The sequence below is a fragment of the Dasypus novemcinctus genome, chromosome 22 (assembly GCF_030445035.2).
Source record: "Dasypus novemcinctus isolate mDasNov1 chromosome 22, mDasNov1.1.hap2, whole genome shotgun sequence".
In the NCBI taxonomy this organism is placed as follows: Eukaryota; Metazoa; Chordata; class Mammalia; order Cingulata; family Dasypodidae; genus Dasypus; species Dasypus novemcinctus.
The window spans coordinates 56,821,809-56,837,325 of NC_080694.1; the positions used below are offsets into that span (position 1 = coordinate 56,821,809).

The 15,517-nt window shown below is 48.0% G+C and overlaps 1 protein-coding gene across 5 annotated transcripts in view; it reads right to left on the reverse strand.

Moving 5' to 3' along the window:
• The window catches only part of GPLD1 (glycosylphosphatidylinositol specific phospholipase D1), a 69,085-nt gene that overhangs the window by 12,657 nt on the left and 40,911 nt on the right, over positions 1 to 15,517 (reverse strand). For all 5 annotated transcript variants that reach the window (XM_058285313.1, XM_058285312.1, XM_058285311.1 and 2 more), the window contains 8 exons: positions 13,794 to 13,933; positions 12,285 to 12,471; positions 5,679 to 5,789; positions 3,753 to 3,827; positions 3,497 to 3,653; positions 1,989 to 2,130; positions 1,535 to 1,640; positions 1,365 to 1,458 (listed from right to left, as the gene is read on the reverse strand). In XM_058285313.1, coding sequence (XP_058141296.1) covers positions 1,365 to 1,458; positions 1,535 to 1,640; positions 1,989 to 2,130; positions 3,497 to 3,653; positions 3,753 to 3,827; positions 5,679 to 5,789; positions 12,285 to 12,471; positions 13,794 to 13,933 — 1,012 coding nt within the window. The remainder of the gene's footprint in view (positions 1 to 1,364; positions 1,459 to 1,534; positions 1,641 to 1,988; positions 2,131 to 3,496; positions 3,654 to 3,752; positions 3,828 to 5,678; positions 5,790 to 12,284; positions 12,472 to 13,793; positions 13,934 to 15,517) is intronic.

Here is a 15,517-nt window from a genome sequence, read left to right on the forward strand (position 1 = left end):
TGGGAGATCCTGGGTTCAGTTCCCAGTGCCTCCTGAAGAAGGCGAGCTGACCAAGATGATGTAACAAAAGAGACACGAAGAAAAGACAATGAGAATGCAGCAAACCAGGGAGCTGAGGTGGCTCAGGTGCTCGCGAGCCCCTCTCCCACATGGGAGGTGCTGGGTTCGGTTCCTGTGCCTCCTAAAGAGAAGACGAGCAGACACAACACACAGCAAATGGACACAGACCAGACAGTGACTGCAAACAATGAGGCAGGGAGGTGGGGAATAAATCTTAAAAAAAAAAGAGAGAGAAATACGGTCAAAGATGTACATGGGTGTTCAATAATGCCTTATTCATAGTGATGAAAGAATTGGGAAAAAACTAAATTTCCAACAATGGAGCAATATTAATGTTAGAATGTGCATAAGGGAAAAAATGCAAAATATCAAAAATCATTGTTTTAGGAGACTTTAACACAAGAACATGCTCAAGATATAAAATAAGTAAAAAATGAGATGGGAAAACAATGTAGTATGAGCTTAAGTTTTTAAATATCATATAAGGTATGATTTTTAAATATTTTTTTTCCTAAATATTTGCTTGTATTTTCACAAATTTCCACAATAAGCATTTTCACTTTTATAATGTATAGGGAGTTGGTTTTTCAGTTTTAACTCTCCCAAAAAGGCAAGAGAATACTGGCTTATTGAGATAGTCCCTGTGTCCTTAGAGTGGACCTACTCCTAGTGAACTAATGGATCAGAGCTGCTGAGCTCCACTCTGGCTCTCAGCTCAACAGGACAGGAGCTTTGCAAACACCCTGAGTTACTTCCATGTATTATTTTCAGCAAACTTGTGAGGTAGATACTAGAATCCCAGGAAGTCGATGTGTCTCAAACATTTGCGCGCCCGCCTACCACGTGAGAGGTCCCAGGTTTGGTTCCTGGTACCTTCTAAAGAAGATGAGCAAGACAGCACGCTGGCACGGCGAGCTGATGCAACAAGAGGATGCAACAAGGAGACACAGAGGAAACACAAGGAGAGACACAACAAAGCAGGGAGCAGAGGTGGCTTTAGCGGTGGAGCGCCTCTCTCCCACATGGGAGGGCCTGGGTTCAGTTCCCGGTGCCTCGTATAAAGAAGACAAGCAGACAGAGTGCACAACAAACAGCAGTGTCCTCAAACAAGGGGGGGGAATAAAATCTTTAAAATGAAAAAAATGCAGACTCTCTGTTGTGCAGACGATGACACTGACAGCAGTTTAACAGCTGGTATTAACGCCCGGGTCTGCGTGCCTCCAGATGCCCTGACGTGCCCCTGGGCGGCGCGGCCCGGGGGCTCCATGAGGGAAGGTAGGGAGGCTTCAGGGTGCAGGACCTACCCTGAGTCGGGGCCCCGACCAGCAGCACCTGTGTCACGGTCCCGTTCACCAGCACCCGGCCACTTGACAGCGACGTGCCCAGTTTCCCCATGGCCTGGAAATACAATAAAGCCCTCCTGCAGAGCTCCGCCACCTCCCCGCGCGGCCCGCTCCCCCGGGGAGGGCCATACCTTGTCCCCAGAAATGGTGAACCAGCTCTGAGAGCTGGGCGGGAAGTAGCCGTACACCCTGCCCAGGCTCTGCTTCTCGTCGCGGGTGCGGAACAAGCTGCCCAGCCTGGAAGGAAGCACGGGGTGGGGGGGCTCAGCGCCCAGCACAGGGGCAGGGGCCGGGCAAGGGGAGCCGCTCCACCGCGCCCCCCCACCCAGCCAGAGCTCGGCCGGAGCCCGCGGGCCTCGGGGTGAGCCCAGCACCCAGGCTCTGCGGCCCCCGTTCTTGAAGAGACAAGGAAGCACACACGTCTTCCAGTCATCCTGGGCGCCCTGCACCTGTGCCAGGACCCCCCACCCATCCCTTCCGGGGAGAGGATGCTGCAACCTCCCCGGAGCTTTCCCACAAGGGGCCGCAGGCTCAGCCCCCCTCCCCTGAGACCCCCAGGGCCTGGGCACCCCGGCCCGCGCTCACCTGCTGACGCCCTTCCAGGTGGGGCTGCCCGCCAGCAGCAGGGTCCTGTTGTCCAGGTGCACGCCGTGCAGCGAGTACCCGAGCCAGGCGAAGTCCTCCTCGCCCTGCACCAGCCAGTCGGCCGCCCGCACGTCCAGCGTTCCTACAGGAGACAGCCCCGGGGGGACGGAGACGGGGTCAGGGGGCGATTCTCACCGTGCCCTTCCGCAGTGTCTACACACGGTTCCCGACAGTGCAAGGTGCACGAGAGTGGGGAGACCGCCGGGGCCCTGGATGACAGTAGGCATGTCTGTTCTGTAAATGCACCAGTTTGACTGTGCACTGAGGGTTTATGTATGTTCATCTATAAATGATAAACTTCAATAAAATTTTATTTAAAAAAAAAGGAAGCAGATTTGACTCAACAGATAGGGCATCCGCCTACCACATGGGAGGTCTAGGTTCAAACCCCGGGTCTCCTTAACCTGTGTGGAGCTGACCCATGCGCAGTGCTGATGCGCACAAGGAGTGCCCTGCCACGCAGGGGTGCCCCCCGCGTAGGGGAGCCCCACGCGCAAGGAGTGCACCCCATAAGGAGAGCCGCCCAGCACGAAAGAAAGCGCAGCCTGCCCAGGAATAGCGCCGCACACACGGAGAGCTGACACAACAAGATGATGCAACAAAAAGAAACACAGATTCCCAGTGCTGCTGACAAGAATCCAAGCAGACACAGAAGAACACAGAGCAAATGGATACAGAGAGCAGACAACTGGGGAGGGTGGTAGGGAAGGTGAGAGAAATAAATAAAAAATAAATCTTAAAAAAAAAAAGTAAAAAAGACAACCAGGCCCTTTTTCCTTATGTGAAGATGCCAGAGTGGAAAGGCTGGGTCCTTTATTCATTTATTTTCAAGCTGACTTTTTTTCTTATTGTGGTAACATACACATAACATAAAATTTGGCCATTTTCATCATTTTTAAGTGTCCGATCCAGTGGCATCACTTTGACACTATTGTGCTACCATCACCATCTTACATTTTAAAAACTTTTTTTTTTAATCACGCAAAGCAGAAACTCCGTACCCTTTGGGCACTAACTCCCAAGAGTGGGCCATTATTTGCAGGTGGAGGAGAAACTGGGATTCATTCCACTGTAATTTTGCCAGAACTCCTCTAGGGCCCCACACTGGTTCAAGGCCCCAACGTCAGAAACGGAGCTCACGCTTCCCATGAGAACGTGCTCTAGAGTTCATTTCTGGGGCGCGGAGGGAGCTTTTGAAGAGCAGCCTCCTCGTGGCACATTTCAGAGCATCACTGGGATGCGGCTGCTCTGACACTGGGAGACTCTGGGAAGAACCTTTGGATCTGGATCTAGAAATTGGATCACTTTTTTTTTTTAACATCTAGGGACTATATGTATCACTGTAACGTATAAAATGGTATAGAATAAGGAAGAAGGGCATAAAGCCATGTGCAAGAGAAGAAAGCAGGGCACAGGGTGGCCCTTCCGGCCCCGTCTTCGAGCCTCACCTTCGTCTTGGCGGCTGGCAGCGGAATAAAACGCAGCCACCATTCCCTTCTGCTTCCCGCCGCCCGGGGCGAAAGGGGAGCCCATCACCAGGTCAGCCGCGCCGTCGCCGTTCACGTCCGCGGCCAGGAGCGTCCAGCCCAGGTTGCAGTAGACGTCCTGGCAGGAGACCAGGACACCGCCGTTCACTCCACGCTGCGGGCAGCGAGGCCGCGGCCAGCTGTCATTCTCTGCCCCCGGCTAAGGTGGAAACCATACCTGGCAAGAGACGGTGATGCTGGGGGAAGAAGGCATGCTTCCTTGCTTAGAACCGAAGAAGACGTACACCGCGCCCTAGACGTGGACAAACAGCAGAATGGTCGTAAGGCTCAGGCGGTGACCCACAATCCTTAAACAGCAGCCAAACAAGGAGGGCTGGCAGAACAGCCACCAGCCGTCCCCGTGGCCAGGCACCTGATGCCAGAAACCTGCGTGTCGTGGCCGGGCTGAAATAAACGACTTGTTCTTTTTAAGTCTGGCGTGCCCACCGGACTGAGGAACCGGCTCGATTCACCTTGGCCTCCCCAGCATCTGCCATACACAGTGGCTCAGTGTTTGCAGAATGGACCCTGCGCGGTTTCTGGCTCCTCTGTGAAGCAGCTTGATATTATTAACGAATTCCAAAAAGAAAATAGATTATGTCTGTAAACTGGTCTTTTCCTCTGGGCGTAATACCCTTTGATAATACTCAGCTGAGATGTCTGATTAGGGCTTTGATTCAGCCACATCGTTAGAGTGTGACACAATTTGAGGCTGGGACTCCATAAACACAGCCCCGGGAAGAGAGACAAGTCTGATAGTCTATAGCTGACCTTGTGGAGCAAACAGAGCAGCTGAGCCTGGAAAGAAGTGAGCCCCGGGGACAGAGATGAGTCCTACGCCAGCCTACAGCTGAAACCAGAAGAAGCTGGGACCACAGAGCCTTAAAAGCAAGGAGGAAGGCTGGACCTTTGCAGACGTTGCCTGCCATCCTGCTTCAACACGTGGCAGCAGACTTTGCGTGAGAAAGTACTTCTTCTGGTACTTTGAGTTGGACTCTTTATGGCCCAGTAACCGTAAGCTTCTACCCCAAATAAACACCCTTTATTAAAAAAGCCAACAGAGGTCTGCTACTTTGCATCAGCACGCCTTTGGCTGACTGATTAGAAGCCTTCCCAGATCGCCCAGCCCGCTATACATCTGAAGGCTCAGCATGTGTCTACACTGCCCATTTGCCCTGGGACACACCCCGTGCCATTATTTTGCATCCTAAATCAATTCCTGTCTACCCTTGTCTCCAGCCCCATTCATTTGTTCATCGTGCAAGGATTTATCTCCCAGGACCCAAAGGACTGGGGAATCGGGGATACAATGAAGAAAAAGAATGTCTGTCTTCCCAAAGGCAAGAAAAAGGGCAATTAAACCCAGTACAGAGAGCGCTATGCTAGGGGAAAGAAAGCACCGGATGCTATTAAAGGACAATGATGCATCACCCACCCCACGGGTTCGATAAGGCTTCCTGCAGAAAGTGACGTGTCACTCCTAAAGAAATGCAGGGGCAAAAAGGCTTTTTAGGTGGAGGGTGGGGTATGATAAAGGCCCTCAAGTGAGAGAGCACTATGGGTTCATCTAGAAGTAGAGCATGAAAAGGAACGGGCAAGAAGTGCGCCTGCAGAGGGGGCGCAGGCGCGGGCCAAGAAGGCCGATGGCCCGGGCTCCACCCCGCGCCCAGGTGCTTTGTGCGCTGCCATGGAATGACATACACGTGGGACAGGGCCCTGTGGTCTGCCCGGCCAGGAGCTTTGCCCTTGGTAAGAAAACGGGGAACAGGTTGGCACTAATGCATGAATGAAAAGGTCCAGGAAGGTCACCTCTGCTGTGATGACAGGAAGCCACGTATTACTTTCCGTCTGCTTAACTCAAACTCAGCATCATGGTGGGGGGGAGAGGGCCAAATAATATAAACTGGTGGAACTGGGAAACTGAGACCAAGACAAGGCCAGTGAAGCAGGAACAGGTGCTGCTGGGTAAGCCCGGTCATGCCAAGGACCACTGTTCTCCAGAAGCTCTTCCAGCACTGGCCTCCCCTCAGTGCCCCGCTCTCACCCCATTCACCCAGCAGCAGGGAAACACCGCCCCCCCCCCATGCACACACACCAGCCTTACCTTGTACGTGAGCTGCTCGGAGCCCACCGAGGGGGCCCCCACGGCCAGGTCAGGCACGCCATCCCTGTTAAAGTCCAAGACGGCCACGGCTGAACCAAACCGACCTGAGGGCTGAAGAGGCATGAGTTACCTCCCCCGGCTATGCCACGGCCTTCAGCAGAGCACAAAGGAAGAGTCTGCCCAGGAGAGGAATGGAGAGGGCCAGTGACCCCACCCCATCACCTAGAGCTGAGGGACAAAACCACAGCAACCTGGAACAGCCCGGTGACACACCAGTGGACGGTACCACCCAAAGGGCATTTCCAGCCCTTCTGTCTGCCTTAAGGGGACAATGAGGTGCCAGAAAGGAGTGGGTCAGGTCTTAGGAGTTCTAGGTTTTTAGAAAATAGTCTGGTGTTTAACTGTACCCAACATTCAGCACCAGATTCCTCTTAGAAAGCATCCAAATTGTAACAGCAGTGGCAGCAGCTAGCTTTGGTTGAGGATTCAATGTGTTCTAGAACCACACTGTCCAATATGGTAGCCACCAGCCATGTGGCTATTAGGTTCAGATTTAATTGACATTAAATAACATTTCAAATCCAGCCAGTCCCTCCATTGCACTAGCCACATTTCAAATGTTTTTATAGCCAATGTGGTATAGTGGCTACCATCTTGGACAGCACAAATACAGAGCCTTTCCATTGCAGCAGAAAGTGTTATTGCATGGTGCTGCTGAGGGCGTTGTTCTAAGCACTTGACATGGATTACGGTAAGTACTGCTATTAGCCTTATTTAACAGATGGAAAACTCCATCCACCTAGGGACAATTTTCTTTCACGGTGGATTTCCTAAATCTCTGTTCTCCTGTTGCCTGGACTCAGCCTAGACCTAAAAGAAGGTCATTTGGTACTCCTGTTCTTTTACAACTTGTACAACAATGAGGAGTCTTTCACAAGGTGACGCTTGCCACATCACACTCATGTCCCAGTACATGCAGCTATTTTTTATTAGCTCATCTATCTACACCCATGTGCAATGGCATCTACGAACTCTGCCCCTTGCTACAAGGTAGGAACTTGATAAACAAGACGGGCTGCTTGGGGACCCAAAGCACGTTGGACAGGGTGGAGACTGACAAGTAATCTTCTGAGGACGGGTTCATTTCATCACCACCAGCTGCACCTTCAAGCCTTCCTGTGGGTTCCTAGGGGAGCCCAAAATTTCCTAAGTCGACTAGCACGTGAGCCTACAGACCAGGACACAGGAAGGTTAGTGGCAAGACCAGGGCTGGAGTGCAGGATTCCATCCCAGATGTGTGCCTTCATCTGACCATCCTCCAAATGTTAAAAGCCACTGGTGGGAGGAGGACATGGGGACACCTCCTTCCTCACCCCAAGTGGTCTTTTTGTTTTTCTCTTGCTTAAACTTATTTTGAAATCATTTCAAATCTCTTTATTTTGAAACCATAATACAAAACCCATATAGAGAACTCCAGCATACCTGCCACCCAGATGCACCAACTTTAACATTTTACCAAATTTGTTATATTTTTTATCTGTCCATCCATCTAACTATCGATCTGTCAGTGTTCTAAACATTTGCGTGTAGGTTGTGGGCATCATGCTCCATGAACACACAATACTTCCATGTGCATTTCCTAAGTTGGATATTCACTTATGTCACCACCTTAAGTACAGGTAACCAAGTGCTCTTTGACGGTTCATCTACGAGGATCAGCTGCCTGTTATTCCCAGGCTACATGAGCCCAGATGGTGAGATGTCTCACAGCAGCCAGGAGGAAGGAATGGCTTTGTGAAGAAGTAAGAAACACCAGAAGCATGTGGATTTGTTTTGGAACTTTCTCGTCTGGGACCTTGTGACCTCACACAGTGGCCATTCCACTTACTCACACTTCTCAGATCCAGGGCTTCTTTCATCAGAGCTGAAACTAGACCATACACCATTCTGCTTTTCATTTTTAGAAGTTATTTTCAGAGGCATGGAACAAGATGGCAGAGTGAGAAGCTTCAGGGCTAGCAAGAACTGGCAGAAACATCTTTCTCAAAGCTCCAGAAAACAGTTAAAGGACTGCAATCACAGAGCAAGGAATGGATCAATAAGAAATTAATTATTTTATTATTAATCCTAGTGCACATACTGGGAGCATGCATGTCTGGCCCATGCTTGAGGGACCTGCCATCCCAGAACTTGCCCTGTGAGTAGAAGACAGCTCAAGGAGCTCTCCTACAGAGGCTGCTGGAGAGCAGTCAAGTTGTGCTACTGGGGACAAGGGACTGTTGGCTGGAGGACAGACAGTGCAGTGCCTGGGACAGTCAGGAAACTGCTTCCTAGGGAAGAGGGGACACTCAGAACTGTGTAAATGGGAGAATTCCTAGGGCTACACATGCATGCCTCAGGAAGCCCCACACTGTGGCTTGGAGCTGTGCTGTAAACTCTTTGGACCACTAAGCCCTGACAGGGTCAATCTGCAAAGACTGGGGAAAGTGCTTTCTTTTTCTCTCCCTTTTTTTTTTTTTTTTTTTGGTTAGGTCCTGGCATTCAAGAAAAGCCCTGCCATAACACTAGCTGCATATAAATTTACAGAACAGATGGCTCAGAGTCTAAATTCTAGCAATAATATTAAAATACCAATGTCCAGGTTTCAACAAAAGACTAAAAAATATACAAAGGAAATTGCAGTGATGCTCCCAGGCAAAGGAGAAGGTTAAAGCATAAGAAACCATCAGTGAGGAAGACCAGACCTGGGATATTCCAGACAAAGACTTTTTAAAAATGTTCCTAAATATACTCAAAGAGCTAAAGGAAAACATGGACAAAGAACTTAAAGGCAATCAGGAAAACAACAGATGAATGCAGAAAGAATATCAATAGAGACATGGAAATTATGAAAAGGAAACAAACAGAACTAAAGACCATGGAAAAATTTCCTAGAAGGGTTCAATAGTAGATTGGAGCTAGCAGAAGAAAGAATCAGTGGATCTGGAGATAAGACCATTGAAATCATACAGTCTGAGGAGCAGAAAGAAAAGTGACAAAAAGTGACAAAAGCCATCAGAGGTAACAGTACATGCATGGTGGGAATTCCAGAAGGAGAAGAAAGAAAGGAGCAGAGAGAACATTCAAAGAAATTATAACTGAAAACTTCCCAAATTTAACAAAAGACATGAATATATGCATCCAAGATGCGCAATAAACTCCAAACAGGCTAAACCCAAATAGACCCACACAATGCCATGTTATAATCAAACTGTAGAATGCCAAAGATAAAAGAGATAATTCTGAAAGCCACAAGAGAAGCAACATGCCACATACAAGGGAGACTCAATAAGATTAAGTGCCACTTTCTCATTGAAACCATGGAGGCAACACAGCAGTAGGAAGACATATTTAAAGTGCTGAAAGCAAAAAACTGCCAACCAAGAATTCTATAAATGGCAAAAATGCCTTTCAAAACCAAGGAAGGATCTTCAACAGAAAAGCAACTTTAAAGGAAAAGCAAGGCAAGAGTCTATATGTTTTGCCTGTTGGGTAACATAATCTTGGTAAAAATATAACAGTAAAATGAAACAAAACTCTTACTATGGTCTATAGTTAATGATCTCTAGAAACACCTTTATTTCAAATACTCATAAGGAATTTAGGGCCTAGATTGTACGCTCTTGAAGCAGTCATATTTATACCTGAGCTTAGATCTCCAATGGTTATTTCTAAGTCCTCAGAAGCTTTACTCTTTGTGTATAACTTAATACCTCCCTAGAATTTTTAAGGGCCTACGTGAGACCTGGAATTCAGAGCTACCATTAGCCAGCTCTAAGGGTGCTGAAGAAACAGCATTAATTCTAAAAGTCCATTCCAATTAAAGAAGCTTTAGGATCAGACTTCAATTAAAAGGTAAAAGGGGCTAATCTAAAGACTACGGGGAATCAAGATGCAAGGAAAAAGGTACTATTATCAGTATTTTAAAACTTTAAGGACTACGGGGACCAGGAAGAAGAAATTTATTTTGTCAGAAAATTATTTACATTTCTGTGGAGTACTATCTAATTTAACCTGACTTGTCAGCTTATTTAAGTGGCATAGCTAACGTGGAACCTAAAATGAGATTGTGATATTCTGAACAGAATTGTTGAAATAGCCCAATGCATTTCAAACTGTTTTTGGCATAAGATGGAAACATATTTGCAAAGTCCCCTAAGGGTTGTGATGGTTATTCTAGAGCAAGGGTTCTTAACATTTTTTTGTTCCATGGACCCCTTTGCAAGTCTGGTGAAAACCACAGATCCCTTACTAAGTCCACACTAAACTGTATATTATTTAACAAATATATTACACCCACACCAACACATCCCCACAAGAATGTTTTTCGAATTTCAATTCAAGCTCATGGACCCCTTTTTAAGAATCTCTGTTCTAGACTGAACTTGCCCTTGTTTATGGGTATTGCAGAACTAGGCTCACCCTTGTGTACACTTGTTACACTCTACCCTTCCCTGTTTGAATCCATAAAAACTCCTGTTCCCCTGGTTCGGGGAAAGCAGATTTGAGACACCCCCTCTCCTGTCCTTCCACCAGCATTAATACACTTGCTTTCTCTCAGGACAAAAACAAAACAAAACAAAAAGGATGGAATTAAGACATTGCCAGGTAAACAAAAGCTGAGGGACTTCATCACCACTAGACCAGCCCTCCAGAAATGCTAAGGGGAGTTCTACATGGTGAAAGGAAAGGATACCAGCCAACTGCCTGAAGCCACATGAAGACAAGAAGGTCTCTGGTAAAGATGATGGCATGGGTAAATATAAATACCAGTACTATTGCATGTTTTGTTGGTAACTCCACTTTTTATTCCCTACAGGCTCCAAAAGGCAAATGCATAAAATTTAATGTCAATGGTTTTGGATTCAATGTATAAATATGTGATCTGTGACAAGAACTACAGAAAGGAAGGGGACAGAGGGAAATAGGAACACACAGTGTGTGTATACTTTGAAGTTCAGTTGGTATCAAAGTAAACAAGATGGTTACAGATTTAGGATGTTGAATTTAAGCCCATGGTAACCACAAAGAAAATATCAGAGATTCTGCAAGCTCATAGAGACAGAAAGGAAAGTACAGCTTACCGGGAATGAGGGGGCAGGGGTATAGGAGAGCTAATGCGATTGGGTACAGGGTCTCTGCTTGGGGTGAAAGAAGGATTTAGTAATGGATGGTGGAGAGGGTACGGCGACAATGTGAATATTGTACTTGGGAAGGGTAGAGATGGGAAGGTTTATGTTGTATGTATGTTTATATATGTTTCCATAGTTTAAAAAAAAGAAAGAGAAACTGAAGAAATGACGACAATCATGATACTAGTTGAGATCTAAGAATAAAGGGGAAAAGGCTCAAAAGGACATTATTGGGATATAAGAAAAAACTGGACAACAAAATGTACGCTCTCTATCAATGTTAAATTTCTTGAACTCAGTAACTGCACTTAAGGTGATTCTATAAGTGAATATCCTTATTCATAGGACATGTATATGGAAGCATTGTGTCCAAAGAATATGATGTGTGCAACCTGCTTTCAAATGTTTAGAAGATAGATGGATAGATGAATAGATGACAGATGGAGATAGAGGGATGGACAGACATACAGATGATAGGTTGATAGAATGATATGGGAAAGGTGGCAAATGTTAAAATTGGTGGATCTGGGTATCTGGGAGGGTAGGGGTGTATTGGAGTTCTCTGTATGGGGTTTGTATTATTCTTGCAACTGTCCAATAAATTTGAAATTATTTCCCAAAAAACATTTAAGTATTTCAGGTGTGCCATATTATTTTCTCTTCACAGGGAAAGGCTAAGTGGCTTTCCCTGGACAAGAACCACTAGCTCACCCAAAGCCCAGGTTTCCTCCATTGGTGCCTGGCAGAGCATCCAGCGCCAGGAGAGCATCTCCCACAGTGCCACATGCACTGGCGGCTAGCGGCTCTGCCTTCTTGCCGCCCTTCCTTCTTGCTCTTGGGAGGACCAGTGCCTCTGAAGCGTACAGTACCCTCAGGTTTCTAGTACTCCAAGGAGGAGTCAATGCACAGCCTACACGAGGGACTGTTGGACAACCACTGTGGATTTTCCCGGTGATAAATAACCCCTTAATACAAAGGAATGGGAGCTGAACCAAGTCTGGCGTTTGCTTAATAATAATGTACCAATGTTGGTTTCTTATCCTTTACAAATACACCATAGTTACAGAAGACGCTAATATTAGGCGACATGGGGTGTGGGGTAGAGATACCAGAACTCTGTAATATCACTGTGCCTTTTCTAACATTCTTGCAAAATAAAATGTTTCTATATAGAAAGGAGGGTTTGCATTATCAAGAAATCACATCCTGACTGGACTTCAAAGCAGTTCTGAAGAGCACGTGTGTTTGTGAGGGTGGTAAACTAAACACGCTGATTTCATGATAAAATGAGATAAATGAACATTTCAACAAATGGCAAGTGTGACACGCGTGTAAGGCACCAGCCCCTATCACCGTCATATTCTTGTTACTGGCTATCATTCTGGACAGGGGATGACTGACCCCTCGGAGAGAAGCCACGCGATGGGCGCCTCACCTGCGAGCCCTCCAGGACCCTGTCGGCCTCCTTGTCCAGGTCCAAGTCGACCAGGGGCAAGCCCAGGTCGCCGCCGTAGAGGACGTACACGCGCCCGATCTGAATGTGGCCCGGGCGGCTGTAGCCCGGCGCGCCCACCACGAGGTCGCCGCGCCCGTCCTGGTTGAGGTCCGCTGAGGCCATTGTCCTGTCGGGAAGAGGAGGGACCCCTGCAGTACCAGCTGACGCTCTCGGCAGAACTCCCTCCTTGCTTCTTTCCTTCCTTTCTAGAATCCAGCGCTGCGACTTTCGCTGGTTTTTCCGCCCTGACTTCTAAGGGTGTATTCCGCTTGTGCAATGTGCAGTCTCACTTTCAGAGGAAAACAAGCCGGGCAAGTCGAGGCCCCTGGGCAATTCCGTGTCACCTAACCTGCGCAGGATGAAAAGCATCCTCACGGAGCAGCGTGACCCACATGCCGATCCCGGGGCAGCCACAGCCCAATGCCGGGCTGGGCCTGAGAACAGAGAAGAAAGCCGCTCCCAGCCAAACCATTCCAGCCAATGCACAAGTCCCTTTCCAATCTGCTCAAATCATTGTAATGGATGGTGGCAACGGTAGCACAGCTTTGCAAGAGTGATTAATACCAATTAAGTATATACTTAAAATGGTTAAAATGGGAAATTCTGTGTTATATATATATGTCACAACGAATGAATGAATGAATGGATAAAGAAGAAAAAGAACAGACAGCAGAACAGACGAAAAAGTGAGGAGCAGTTTCTAAACAGTGGGACTCCGGGCACACGGAGCCAGGCACACCAGCGGACGAGCTCAGGTTCTGCCCGCTGCTGGGGCTCGACGCTGCCCGGGAAAGGACTCTGGGCAGGGCTGCTGGAGGGAGGCCGTCCCCGGTGGCCCGGAGCCCAGTAGCAGGCCTTGTTTTGCATCTTTCGGGAAGGGGAGCCAACAAGGGCCATTCACAGTGAACGGCCAGTAAAGACAGCCTTCACGTCCACTCCCCCTGGCTAGAGCTGAGAGCATTCATGGCCCCAGAACGGGCTCTCAGTGAACTGCTCCAAGGAAATGCAGTGTGGCCTGGATTTAAGAAACCTGGTCTCTTTTCAAAATTATCATGCTGTACTAGGCTTTTACCATACGAAGTCAGAATATTCAAATATAAGAGCTACCTATGGCATCAGGGGAACCTGCTTACATCTTGCTAATGTCATTAGCTCCCCCCAAAATCTGAAATAGTATTTCCATGAGCATTTGAAACACTATATTCTATAAAATAATTCTTCAATGTTGCGATTATTTAATAAAGTGAAACCTCCTTGGGTTTAAACATATTTTTGACAAATTGTAAGGAGATGGTTTCATCCTTAGCATAATTTAACCACTAAATTAATGTTTTGCGGATGATGAACTGATTGGAAAATAAGGACTAACAGGTACTATTTATTTGTTGGATGATGGAATGAGACTGGCAGAGATGAAAACGTTCGCAAACAGCATACACGCCTACCTACCAGCCAAGTCTTGTGTAGGGAAGTGACAGGAAGTAAGACGCCGAGGGGCTGGAGACGTGCTTATGTGGCTGGTGGGAGCTGCCTGGAAACACTGTCCAGAGGTTCCTTTCCAAAGTCTGGTACATAAATGATAAGGAGTCCTGAAATAAAAGGACAAGTACAGACAGGTAAAGACGTAGCAGAACCAACAGAGCTACTGCTTCCTGTCCAAATACTGGACCTTTGTGAAGAAAATAAATTTCTCCATGTGCTGAAAAACAAAACATTGACTATCAACAAGCCACAATACTTAGGAGATGCAGTCAGGAGAGGGAAATCGCTACCACCCAATCTACCAAGGGACAGTGTAGCACAGCCAAGCAGGACGGGGCAAGCACGGGAAGCCAATTAGCTGGGCCCTAACCCGAGCCAACCGAGTCAGATGGTCCGTGCTAATTTGCAGAACCTAACTGAAAAAAATATGTATGGACAAAAATTTTTAAAAAGAGAAGTCAGCTCAATTTAGAACTCTGATTATATTTGTGTGTGTGTGTATTTCCCTTCCCCAAAACTAACGAACCAGAAGTATACCAGAATGCCAAAAATACCCTCGAAGCCAAAGCCAAATTGAGAGGCTACTATATTATTTGCTCCAAGTCCCAAGAAGCCAGGCAGGCATGAGAGCAGTCTGCAGAGGCTGGAGGCCAGGTGCTGGAGAATGTGGCGGACAACGAGCCCTTCAGCTTGGGATGCTGAATTGTTCTTAGTGTGATTATGGCAGATACACAAATGGAGACTGGAGTGGCCCAAAGCAATTTCTGGCCACACACTAGATCCATCCAAGTTCAGGGGACACCCAAGGGTGACACGAGACCAAACAAGATGCCCCAGGCCTGCCCAGCACAGAAGTGGCTCAGGGCCTTGGGGCGGCCTGGGCAGCTGGGGCTCTGGAGAGCTCTGCAGGAGCCTCAGTTTCCCCTACTCAAATCCCGGCAGGCTGACACACACTGCACACCTGAGTGCCCTGCTCTTGCTGGCTTGCTCATCCAGGCAGCATTTAGTGAGCTCCTGCTGTATGCCGGGCACCATGAGGCCTTGGGCACATAGAGCCCCTCCCTTACACAACTTTCAAAGGAGTCAGACTCAGATACAAAGAGTTGCAAGACAAAATAATATGCGCCGTGTGGTGGTTTGAGTCATTTGTGGACCCTAGAAAATCATGTCCTTGGGGCTAATCCATCCCTGATCTGTAAACCTATTGCAGGTGGGAACTTTGGATTAAATTACTTCAGTTAAGGGCCATTGGCCACAGACAGAGAAAAAAGCTGCAGAGAAAGAGGAACCTAGAAGCTGAGAAAAGGTCCCGGGAGCCCGAAGCAGAAATCGACAGAACACGGAAGCTGAGAAGAAGTCACTTTAGCCAGAAGCAGAGGAGACTGGAGCAGGCGCCTGATAGAGGTTCCTCACAACTGGTGGAGCCCGGTGCTAACTGAAAACACAGAGCCCCTTGCTCAAAAGTTATTACGAATTTGAAGGAGAACAACAGCATCCGTCCAAGCGCAGGGCCCTCCTGGAGTGCGGGCTCCGGGCGGCCGCACAGGCTGCCCGCTGTGAAGCTGGCCCTGCTTGGGTCCGTGCCAAGTCCCCGAGACGCCATTCGCCACGTTGTAAACCCTCCTCCTGGCATCTGCAAGCCAGCGCCTACTTACCTTCCCAAGCCCCGTACTTCCTCACCCCTTGTCTTG